The sequence below is a fragment of the Vitis vinifera genome, chromosome 4 (assembly GCF_030704535.1).
Source record: "Vitis vinifera cultivar Pinot Noir 40024 chromosome 4, ASM3070453v1".
NCBI lineage: Eukaryota > Viridiplantae > Streptophyta > Magnoliopsida > Vitales > Vitaceae > Vitis > Vitis vinifera.
Window position 1 is genome coordinate 11452221 of NC_081808.1, and position 12451 is coordinate 11464671.

The 12451-nt window shown below is 31.5% G+C and overlaps 1 protein-coding gene across 1 annotated transcript; it reads right to left on the reverse strand.

The window, feature by feature from the left end:
• Nucleotides 1-10609: 10609 nt before the first annotated feature.
• Nucleotides 10610-12043, reverse strand: LOC100251331 (universal stress protein PHOS32). The gene is made up of 3 exons (XM_002271118.4): nt 11582-12043; nt 11226-11454; nt 10610-10917 (listed from the first exon to the last, which is right to left on the reverse strand). The coding sequence occupies exons 1-3, from the start codon at nt 11754-11756 to the stop codon at nt 10827-10829; spliced, it is 495 nt and encodes a 164-aa protein (XP_002271154.1). The 5' UTR covers nt 11757-12043; the 3' UTR covers nt 10610-10826.
• Between the last annotated feature and the right edge of the window lie 408 nt (nt 12044-12451).

The window sequence follows — 12451 nt, forward strand, 5'->3', positions numbered from 1 at the left end:
TTTACATCTGCTAAACAAATTAAGAGAATTGTGACAATTAATTAATTAATCATGGATATCAAGAAATAAAATTTACATAAATGAGTATGTACAAATCATGGCAAAAAAAATCAAATTACAATAATAAACAAAATAAATAACATGAAAATTATATAAATTGATTAATTAATCTGATGAAAAATATATACTTCAAAAATTAGTTTTTTAAGAAATTTCAAAGGATTTTATTAAAAACAATTTTGAATTAATGATTTCAATTTAATTATTTACAAAAAAGTCATTTTTTTTTCTTAAGTGATTTGATTCAATTTTCAAAAAAGTTATTTACACTTATTCTATCAAAATAATTTATTACAAAATTTCAATTTAGTAATAAAAATTTATTTTTACTTGCCTTTACTAGAAATGAATGAATTTTTAAAATTTTATTTACAAATTTATTTTGATTTATTTTCATTTAAGAAAAGTGATTTATACAAATTATTTTAAAAAACATAAGTTTATTTGAAAAAAAATTAATTAAAAAAAGACTTTTATATCTTTATTTAAAAAAATGTTAAAATTCAATCCAATTTTATTTAAAAAATAATTTCTACAACTTTAATTTACAAAAATAAGTCTCATCCTATTCTCATTTGAAAAATTATTTAAAACCTATATTTCTAAAAACTACTTTTAATCTCATTTTAATTAAAGAAAAAAATATTTATTTTTTTAAAAAACTTTTTTTGGACAATTTTATTAAAAATTAATTTTTGGGACAACTTTATTTACAAAACAATTTTCGGATTATTATTATTAAAAACAAATTTTTTGAATTTTATTAAAAATAATTTTCTAGATTTTCTTAAAAATACTTTTATGAATTTTTATTAAGAAAACTTACTTTTATTAATAAGAATAGTTTAAAACTATTATTTTATTAAAACAAATTTCCTGAATCGTTTCTTTTATTTAAACAAAATTTGTAATTTATTCAATATTTAATTTTGTACACAACGAGTAAATATATATATAAACAAATATTTACATAAATCAATAAAAATAAAACCAAATAGAAGTGAGAAATAAAGCATGTACCCCAACAAGCCTACAACAAGCTCAATGTCTTCATATGCCTCATTTTCCTCCATGAAATTCAATTTTCCACCGGTCATTGATTTATTCTCAGCCAATAGAATTGTGGAATGGGTCTATGCAAAAATAAAAATAATCCAAATGTAAATAGCTAGAAATATACAAAGTCCAAAACAAATATTCAAGTCTGAATTCAAACATCAAATTAGTTCAATAAATTTCACTAATTAAAATGGCCCAAATTAGAAAATGTAGTTCAAGAAAAATATCCCACACATCATAGGTCCTAGTCCAAAATATCCAAATTAATAACCAAAATACAAGTACAATCAACCAAACCCAAAATTTGATAAATTAAAACAAATTTTATTATACTTAAATTTAATATCCTAAAATCCAGGTCTAATTTAATATACAAACCCAAATCCACAACCAAAATCAACCTAATCTAATATGCAAACCCAAAATAACATCCACAATACACCACAATTGTCTCATGCCAAATTAAATAATTCAAATGGGCAAAATCTATATCAATCATAAATCCATCCAACAAATTTCATTAACAACAAAAGAGTCCAAATTTCATATTAATTCACTAAAGTCCAAAATATGACAAATCAAAATAAATTCAATTGGGTCTAAATTTAATATTTCATACTTCAAGCCTAATTTAATATACAAACACAAATCCACAACTAAAATCAAACCAAATTTAATATGTAGAGCCCACATGTAATAAAAAAAAACCAATAAATTTAATTAAGGCCAACTAGATATTCAATATGCATATCCAAATTTAAAAGCCCAAACACAAGATCCACAAACAAACATAAATGCATAAACCCAATTTCAACAACAATTACTATTAAAATCAAAGGAAAAAAAAATTTACACAATTTCAAATCTTTGGAAAGATGAGAGAGTGACAGTGAAGATGGTTGGGAATGAGAGAATGAAAAAATGTAATAAAATGAAAGAAAAAATAAAATAAAATAAAATGGGTAAGGTGAGAAAAAGAGAGAAAGTAAGGGAAATGGAAGAACGAGAGAGGGGAAAAGGGAGTCGCCGGTCGATAGGGGCTCGTCGACGGCAATTGGTTGATGGTCCTACTGATGATGGTGAGGGTTGATGGGTTTTTAGGAAATAAAAAAATAAATAAAATGAAGAGAAAAAAAAAATGGAGAAATGAGAGGAAGATGGGATAGGAGGGGGAAGAGGGAAGAGAAAATGGGTCATGTTGTGTGTGCTGGAAGTGGTAAAGTGGAAAAGAAGAAGAGAAGGAAAAAAAAATGGGGAAAAAAAATGAAAAGAGAAAAATGGGGGCTCAAAAGATAAGAGACAGAGTGAGTTGTCTTGTGATGTGAGGGTATGGGTAGTGGGTAGAGTAGTTGGAGGTGAGTAAGAAGAGAGAGGAGAAAAGAAAAAGAAAAAAAAATAAAGGGAAAAAAATATTTATTAATAGTAAAAAAAAATACAAAATAAAAAAAAACAAAAATAATAAAAACTAAAAATTAAAGGATGAGTGGGTAAAAAAAAAAAGATGTAATCAGGATTTAAATTTAAGGATAAAATTGGACTAAAAAGCAATGTAAAAATAAAATTATGACAAATTTTGGGGTCTACACATGAACAAAGAAGTTGTGCAAAGATGCTAAAAAATCTTCATCAATAATTGAAAATTTCTTGTTCATTATTTTCAAAGGCCACTGACTTTCTTTCTTTGTTGCTTATGATTTCCTTTTATAGATATTTTTTCGTGCAAGTGTCGGTATTCTTGTGAAGGGGTGGGCTTTTCTATTGGCTTTTCTCAAGTTGCCATAGGCTTTGTTGACTTTTAGGTACATAGAGACATCAACAATTGTGATAATCTTTTTAGGTGTAGGTCGATTAGTAAGGTCAACTTGCAAGTTTGGAGGTCATTTTTCTTTTCATGATCCTTATTTTGGGGTGAGTTGAATTTGTAAACCTTCAAGTTTTAAGGTAGATTATTCTCTTGGTGGTTTTATTTTTTGATAGCTTTAGTGCTCCCAAGCCCTGATTTCTTTTATCATTAGAGGTTTGCATATGCATTGACCTTCTTAGGTGAGGTTCTTGGATGCATTAATGTTAGAGTTCATCTCTTTGCTAAACTCTCTAACTTGTTGCTTTTGATTAAAAGGTTGTTGTAGGCTAATAGAGATGCATAATCTAGTTCTCCTTCTTTTATTACTTATTTCTCTTTCTTTTCCTTTTTTTACTTGTCATTAATGTGGTTGTCAGGCATGGTCATGGGGTGTGTTGGCAGTTTTTTCTGATAAGTGCCAAGAGTTGGTGTCTTTACTTTTTGAAGGTTCGGTCTTGAGTCGGGTTTCCCATTTTATCTTATATGGTGGTGGTATTTCATTAAGGTACCTATCTTTAGAGGTACTGGTTGAGGTTAGGTTTTGAGGTAACTCTAGACCTTGAGATTCTTGATTAATTATTTGAATTCTTATCATGAGGTGGACTCATTCCACAACTTGTCTTGTCTTGCAATAGCTTTTGTGTCACAAGTTAACAAACAAGTTCAATTGTTTAGTGCGTATGCAGTCAATGGAATTTGAAATGTTTCCAAGGTAGGTAGTAGAAAAGGATTCAAGTTGAGTTCTTCACACATTGGAATTGTTGGACTTAACTACTTATATTTTGATGATAATTCAACTTTTCTATTAGAAGACACATTTGAGAGCATTTTGGTTGAAGGTTTTTCCACGGGAATGATCCATGCTTATTGATGGTAGTTGGTTAGGTTTAAAGTTGATCCATACCTAAGGGTGGAGCTTAACTTGATGTATTCAAGTGTGACTTATACCCAGATGCGTGGAAGTTGACATAACATAAAGGTGATTTGTTTTTAGGACAATGAGGGGATTAGTTTTGCACGAAGATAACTTTCATGTATGACCATAGAGGGCCATTCAACAAGGATATCTTGAACTAGGAGGACTAACGCCAGATGTGGGATTTCAGGTAGGGGTTTTTTTTTCCAAGGTTTCTAGTAGGTGTACTGATGCTACCAAAATAAGCACCCACTACCAAAATGAGCACCCCTAAAATGCATGATCTAAGATCATTTAAAAGGATATGTAGTTTGAGAGCACTACATTTTTGCTAAATTAATTACCAAATGCCTTGAATACTCAATTATGTCATATCATTGGTTTTATTCTTTTTTATAAATATCATGTTGGTTTTATTATCATTCTCTTTATCACAATAGATCAAGCCTAACTAATCAACTGGACTAATTTTATCCTGGATATAGTAATTGCATTAAAGCTAGTTTAGATAGAGCTAGCTATTCCTTATGAACTAATCTAACAAAAGGAAATAATGGTATATCAAGGTGGTATTAAATGGATTAGAAGACCAAGTGTCTAATACTTGGATCTTTGGATAATGTGTTGCAATAGCAACACATGTTTATTACTAGAGACTTTGATATTCTCTTTCTAGTTTGCAATGGTTATTTGGTGATAAGGGTGGGTCAACTTTGACAAGCTACTCTTAGGATTGTTATGAACATTAGTATTCATATGATCTTAGAGACCTTGCCATTTTCCTTCAGGATGGCTAAGGGGATTCTCAAAGATTATAGTGTGTTCATATGGAAGTCAAATGTTCTTTTTGTTCTTTCGCCAAGAAGAAGAAGAATAACACCAAATAAGGAAAGTTCAAGAGAAGGAATAAGAGAGCAAACTCAAGGGCAAGTAATTCCTTTGTGACCTTTTAGGACACTAGAAAAGGAATGCCCTTTTTACCTAAAGGAAAAAGGAAAGTATACATAATTTTCTCATTATTGAATATTTAGTGGTGGATTTCATCATTTATGGAGAATAGATTCTAGGCCCACTGTTTGTAAGTCCTTATAGGATGTTCAACAAGTGAGAAGGTTAAATGATGGGATCATACTTACCTTAACTTCAAATGCAAGGTTAGTTATGCAGCTTAGTGGGAGGTAATATCTTCTTATTTTATATGTATTCCATTATCACTTTGCTAAGTGATGAGAATAGTAAGATCTTATGATTAAACCTAGTACATTTAAACATTTGGTATCTAAACCTAGTGTATACAAACATGAATGGAACTTTTAGTGTCCATGCATGGTGATGGTATGGGTATTTCATCACTTTTAGTGATGATTACTCTAGGTTTGGATATGTACATAGGAAATCTGATGCCTTAGAAACATTCATTGAATTTAAGGTAGGATCGGATAACCTATTGGGTTTACATACCAATTTACTTTGATTAGATCAAGGTGATATGTCTAGTAAGTTTGATTCTTTACTCTATTGAAAAATGGAGAAGTGGAAAAAAAAAGATCAAACTTAGATGGACATATTGAGATCATGGATAGGTTTTTCATATTTTCCTAATTTTTTTTGGGGATATGTCTTATAGATTGTGTAATACCACTTTTTCTTAAGATGTATATCTATTTATAGGATATCTAAGAGTATTTTTGGGTTGTTACCTTTATAGTCAGGATCATCAGAAGATATTTGTTGACACAAACGTTAGATTTTTGGTGAAGACTATATGATAAGGAATAAGGCAAAGAGTAAAACAAATTGAAGGACATATTAGAAGATAGTCCCATATTGCAAAGGATACTATGGATCTAAAGGGTTAAAGACATACCATTCCTATGATTTCTACTACACTAATGCCTCATCATAGTGAGAGGTTTATATCCCACAAATTATGATGAAGCGGTAAGTAGTGTTTGAGGTCACTTAAGGCAAGAAGCTATGAAAAAAGTAGTTAAAATATCTATTTTCTAATATAGTTTGGGTTCCTGTAGAAACACTTAAAGGGATAAAACCCATAGGTGTAAGTTAATTTACAAGAGGAACACAAGAGTAGATTGAAAGCTTGAGTTTTACGTGGTTAAGATTGTAGCTAAAGGTTATAGCTTGAAACTTTGTTTTAACTATGGAAAACTTTTTCAACAGTGGTCATACTCAATTGTTTATTACAGTGTGTCTCATTTATGAGATATAACAACCAAACATTTTCATAACAAAGGGACTTATGTGTGTAAGAAGGAACAGGGAAACGTGATAATGCTTTAAGATCTTGTAGGTAGATGACAATCTACTCATTGGATATGATGTAGGGATATTGTCATCCGTCAAGATCTAGTTGTTTACTCAGTTCTAGATAATAATCTAGAGGAAGGTGCAATATATTCTTGGGGTTAAAGTCCTTTAGGACTGCAAGAATAGGAAAATTGAGCCATGTTACCTACATTGATGAGCATTTTGGTCATGTACATGATGCAAAACTCCAAGAAGGGTTTGTTACTATTTGGATTTTGGAGTTGCCTTTTTTTAGGATCAATGTTTTTAGACATATGTGGAAAGAGATCGCATTAAGACGATATCCAATGCTTCTACAATGGATAATGTTAAGTATGCGATGCTATGTGCTACATCATATATTTGTTTTGTTGTAGGAATAATGAGTGGATATTAGTCCATTTCCTAATTAAAGATTTGGGCGGATATCAAACACATACTCAAGCATCCTTGGAGAACGAGAGATTATATGTTCGTAAGTCTTTGCAATAAGTTGGCACTCTTTCATACCGAGAAATTGGACTTTCAGTCTAATGAGGACTCTTGTAGGTCTACCTCTAGGTATACGTATACTCTAAGTGGTTTTTGTTGCTTCTATAGCAACAAAGGGATCCTTTTGGCTTATGAGTAGTTTCTTTGGCTATATTGTCTAAGATCCTATTATGTGATAATAGTGGAACAAAGGCATGGTCTAAAGAATAGAAGTAACACTAGAAAAGGAAATGCATAAAGAGGAAGTGTTAGCTTATTGTGAGATAGTACAGAGAGGTGATATGAGTGTGGAGCAGAATCTTTTTGTAGTGCTTAGTTTGGTTTTGGAGCTAGAGGGAGTTTGTTGGGATTGAACCCCTAAAATCAAGATATAATGTAACAAAGTTAGATTTAACTATCCCTTTGCTATCCTTTTGGTGTATTGACATTGATTTGAGCATTCGGTCCATGTCTCTTATATTGTAAATGACTTGGGTACATTAGGAGTTGTATAGAAGATACAAGTCATATGTTCCTTGTAATTAGATAAGTTGTCCATAATTGGTTCATGAATTTGGGCAATTCAGTAGAGACTGTAGTGCACCACCTTCTAATTGGAGGCATGACTTGTCTTGGCTGTTGGGATGAGTTTCCCATGGTGAGTACACTAGTGTATGTAATGCACATTGAATAAGACCTATTGTGAATCATGACACAAGGCTATCAATTGTCATGATTCACTAAGTTACTATACTATATGGACTCTAAACCTTGAGTGTATATTGAGCTTGTGCCAAAATCAACAGAAGGCTTTAACTTATGGGTGATACCCTAAAGTAGTCATATATTCCTATGGATTATGTTACTATTGATGGAGGCTGGTGGCAACAGGTATTCTCAATAAAGGTATCATGATATCTCATAGGATTAAGATAGTGTGTCCCATTAGGTGATCCAAATGACATGTGATTATGAAATTTGTGACAATTGTAATTCCTTTAGTGGAATTTGACATATGCTCCTTGTAACTAGAGTATGTTGATTAATCACATAATAAGTGAGATCTATAACTCAAGGATTTGAGAGGTAATCTTGATAGGTGATAACATTACCTTGTTAGATTATGGATACTAGTTCATAGGGAGTTTGCATGTAGTGGATAGTAAGTCACGTATCTGAGCTTTGTCTTGTTTTTATTTACATAAGATACTGGAGTGTAGTTGATTCTCTTTAGTGGAATGTTGAATCAACTTCAGAATTGGATTCTAAGGGAGCCAATACTCCTACGGGTCCTAGTGGTCCTCACTCTAAGCTCATATACCATGATAACACGGTTTATGAGGGTTAGATTGACTTTAGGTTCATTCTTGGACATAAGTGCATTTTGGTAATTATGCAATGTTACATAAGGGATAATGAACAAGGTATCTGGATTGAGCTAATTGATTATTCAGTTGGGCTTATGTGGTTAATTAATAAATTATGACTCATTTTGGGCTAGATTAAGTAACCCAAGGCTTAATGGGCTCAAGTCACTTAAGTCTAGTGGACAACCCTATAAATACCCCCTTATGGGTTAGGGTTTTCTAATGACCTTCAGTTAGTCATCTTTCACCTCCAGAGAGAGAGAGAGAAAGAGCCAAAGCTTCATCCGTTCAATTGCCCACACTTTGGAGTGTCAAGATTGTGGTTCGAGTCATTGGGAGGAAGATCTTGGGTGTATATGACCTCCAAATTTTATAGGCATGTTCTTCATCAAATGGATTCTAATTTGGGAACATTCAGATCATAGGTATGAGTACTTTTTCTCTAGATCTTTATCTTAATATGTTTTTTATAGCCACATGTTTTTGTTGCATTAGATTTAAAGAGCCCTAGGGATAGTAACATGGACCCTATGAGATCTAGGGATAGGGAGTAGAGTGATCCAAAGTTCCTCACAACTTTTTCCAATTTAATAAATATTCTTAGACATGAAAACTTTATAATAATTTATTCCATTAAATACCACCAAAAACATAACCTTTCCTTAATGGATAAAATATTTTGTATTAAAAATTTAAAAAATGTTTATTTCCTTAAAAGAAGCTAAACAATCTATTTTGGAAAGTATTTTCAAAATTTTATATCTCTATTAAACTACTAAAAATTTAAGAAATATTTTGGTAACTTTTTTAAAAATAAATTTAATATCATGAGATTTTTCAAATGTGTTATTTATTTGCAAAATTGAGACGCATGTGCTAATATACTAAAGGAATTTTGGGTTAATATTATTAATATACTTTGTTATCTTGTGAATAGTTTTTCCTCAATTTCTATTAATTGTATGGTTCTTGAATAAGTATGGTATGGTTTCACTATTAATTATATACATTTAAGATTTTTTTGTTGTCTTATTTATACTCATATGAATAAAAGTAATTAAACAAGGACAAGAGTGTATTTTTAAGAGTATGTAGATGTTGTAAAAAGATACATGTTGTGGTGCCCAAGCTCAAAATTCTCCAATCCAAATTTCTTATTAGTAGAAATGTGACATTTGATGATTTTGTAACACTGAGTCCTAAAAAGGAGCAATTTGATATAGAAAACAATTGTAATGTAATGGAAAAGGTGAATTTTGAACCTAAAACTTAAGAAATCACAAAATGAAGCTTTTAGAAAAGCCAAATGGGGAAAAGGTGAAATATTTTGATGATAGAAAATATGTCATAGGAAACAATATAATTGGGCTACGTATAGAATGAAGAGACAAATTAAATGACCTTCGAGATATGCTAGTGATGATTTTAATGAATTGCTTATGCCCTTAGTCTCATAGATACTAGCAAAGAGATAATTGTAGTGAAGAGTTTAACAAATGTGATCACTAAAATTTGTTCCTACATGTAAGTTCAAGGATTGCTTGAAGTTAATTGGTGACTACAATGTTTGAAGGTCTTTAGGGGTGGGGGAGTGGAGTGATATGGAAGACTTTCTAGTTTGTTTGATATTTGAAAATTTAAGCGAAGAAGGAGATTATTGAAAGTGTCTCAAATTCTATTTTGAGTCAATTTGTAAGTCTTTGATATTTTCTATTAAGATATATATATATTTATAAGGGACTTTGTTACAATTATAAAAAAATATTATATTGTAAGATTTTTCTTCTAAGAATATGTATACTTGATAATTATAAAATTAGTTTTTTATATAGAATATTTCAGTGTGATTAGGAAAAATATAGGAAGAGATTTTAATAGAAGCGAGTATTTTTTTAGGTGTAATCTTCTTGAATATAGGAAGAGCTTTGGAATTTGAGAACTCTAGGATTTTAATCTTCTTAAGTTCATCTTTGCATGTGGATATAGACTTTATAAAGCATTACATAAATTGTTGTGTGCTTATGCTTTTTTGTTTTCTTTTTTTATTTTTTATTTTATTTTATTTTATTTTTATCGTGGTCCTTTCTTATATTTTTTCACAACCATAGAGACATGGGAGAGCACTAGTCAATCAACCATTAATAGGTTAGAAAGATGGGCTCATTGGACTAGTATGTGAGGCTTAGACTTAAACACAAATTAAGATCCTTAAAACAGAGGATTGGCTATTTGGAAGGCCTCAGGATATTCCACACAAATCCTTTCTTCATGGCCTACTTATAAGGGAACGAATTTGAAGGTTCCTTGTTACAATTGCAAAGCACAAGTTATAAACCCTGCCAACTTAGCAGCCCGCATTTTCAACCCAAGAGGAATTGAAAACTATTCACCTCTCCGTAATCTACTGCCACCATATCTCCTCATCTTTTTTCACTTCTAATTTTAATTTTTCCATTTGCTTGTATTATTTATTTTGAGGAATCCATCTCTCTCTTTGAAAATCCACTGTAAAGATAAAGAGTTCTTGTCTGTACGTCCTCTCCAACCCAAACCTTCTTTCCTCTACTGTAAAGCCATGAGAAACAATTCACTAACATCAGTTTTTGTTTTTAACATTGCAAATTGTCTACAACACGACCCATAATGTAAAGACAGAATTAATTAATAACATGAATAAAGTTCAAAACAGCATAAAATCCAAATCATATTCCACACATAGTAGACGCATGTGATAACTGATGCAGACAGTTTCATCCCACAAATTCTCCACAGCAGGTTGCTTTCCTTTTCTCCTTTGAGTCTACTAGGGTTTGGTAGCTGGCGTCCCCTTCACAACTGTAACTGGACATGAGGCATGTACCATCACATAGTTGCTTACACTCCCTAGCAGAATCCTGTAATTGTATAATCACCAGTTATTTTTCCATGTTATATATATAGCAATCAGAGAATCTTTAATTACCATTGTATATGCTGCTTCCTCGGGTGGTGTAAACAATTCATGTAACTAGACGGATCTCTTCAGAAAAACTAAGATTGTTGGTCAATTCAATTAATTAATTATTCTGTGTTTTGGGATCAGAAGAATATGTACCAGTAGAAACTGCTAGTAATTTTACATCTAATAGTAGCTAAGTAGATTGATGTGTGAGGAGTAAGTATTATTAGGAAAGGAAAAAGTATGAATGCGAAGTGTTAAGACCTTCTGAGAACACCTAAACCTCTGCTCCCAAGAACTAGACAATCAAGCTTGAGGTCATCCACAGCATCGCACAACTTCTCCCTTGGATCTCCCCAGTAGACCTTTGCCACCACCTTAGCCCCTTTGCTCCTTGCAACTGTGTCAAGTATATCAAGAACTTCTGGATCTGGGTTTAACCCATACTGCTTTGACAGGTTAATATCTCTGAATTCCTCCAGAGGAACTAAAGCTGAAATTCACCAAATCACGAAACGATCGAAAAAAGAAAAAGGAAAACAGAGAGTTGTTAGACTAAAAATATATAGTGCTAAAGTATATTGGTTTGTTGCTGATTGATAAAAAGAAATTATTCTTACGAGATCCAGTGTCTTCAAAAAGCTGCTTCTTGGGATGCTCAGATTTGGGGGACTGGACGTAGATTAAGATGAGGCAATCTTCAGCATCAATCAGATTATCAACAGCCCATCTCAGGGCTGATTTGCTGTTTGCTGAATTGTCCATGCCAACGCCAATTGCACGTGCCTTACCCATCTGATCAATCCTCTCTCTCTCTCTCTCTAGATCTCTCTCAAAGATGTGAAAGATGTAATAGTAGTGATGAGAATATATCTGGCCTTTTGCCGTAAGCCTAGCTGGGTATGCTTATTCTCTCTTCGCTGGCTTTGGATTCTTCAGAAAAGTTCGGTCCTCGAGGGCTCTAGTAGGTTATAGAAGACGGAATGAAAATCCCCACTTTTTTCCTTAGTCATTAAGAAAAGTCTAAACATGGTCCACTGTTTTAGAAAACAGGCGGCTGTCTCACAAAACAGGATGTCATGGTATGAATTTGATGGATGTATTAATGAGCCTTCTTATGTAAGCTAAAGACAAATGAATTTGTCTTGGTCTAAATCAATAATACACACCCTTTTACTTTCTCTCGTAAATATTTTTATAATTTAATATCTTATCACAAACTACTAAAATAAAATTTATCACAATTTTTATACTTTTTGTGTGCCTCCCTTCTCTGATTTTGTTTTTTCAATTTCTTTTGTTCTCTAATAAGAAAATGTACTTACTAATATATATTAGATCCCAATTACAATGATGGAAAAAATTTCTACGAAATTTAATCTATTATTAATATTAATGTTACAAGTATGGAAATCAAAAAGAAAGGAAAAGGCTTGGTTTATCAATTTTTAACCCAAGATACTAGTCAAATTTGTGAGTATATATAAGAG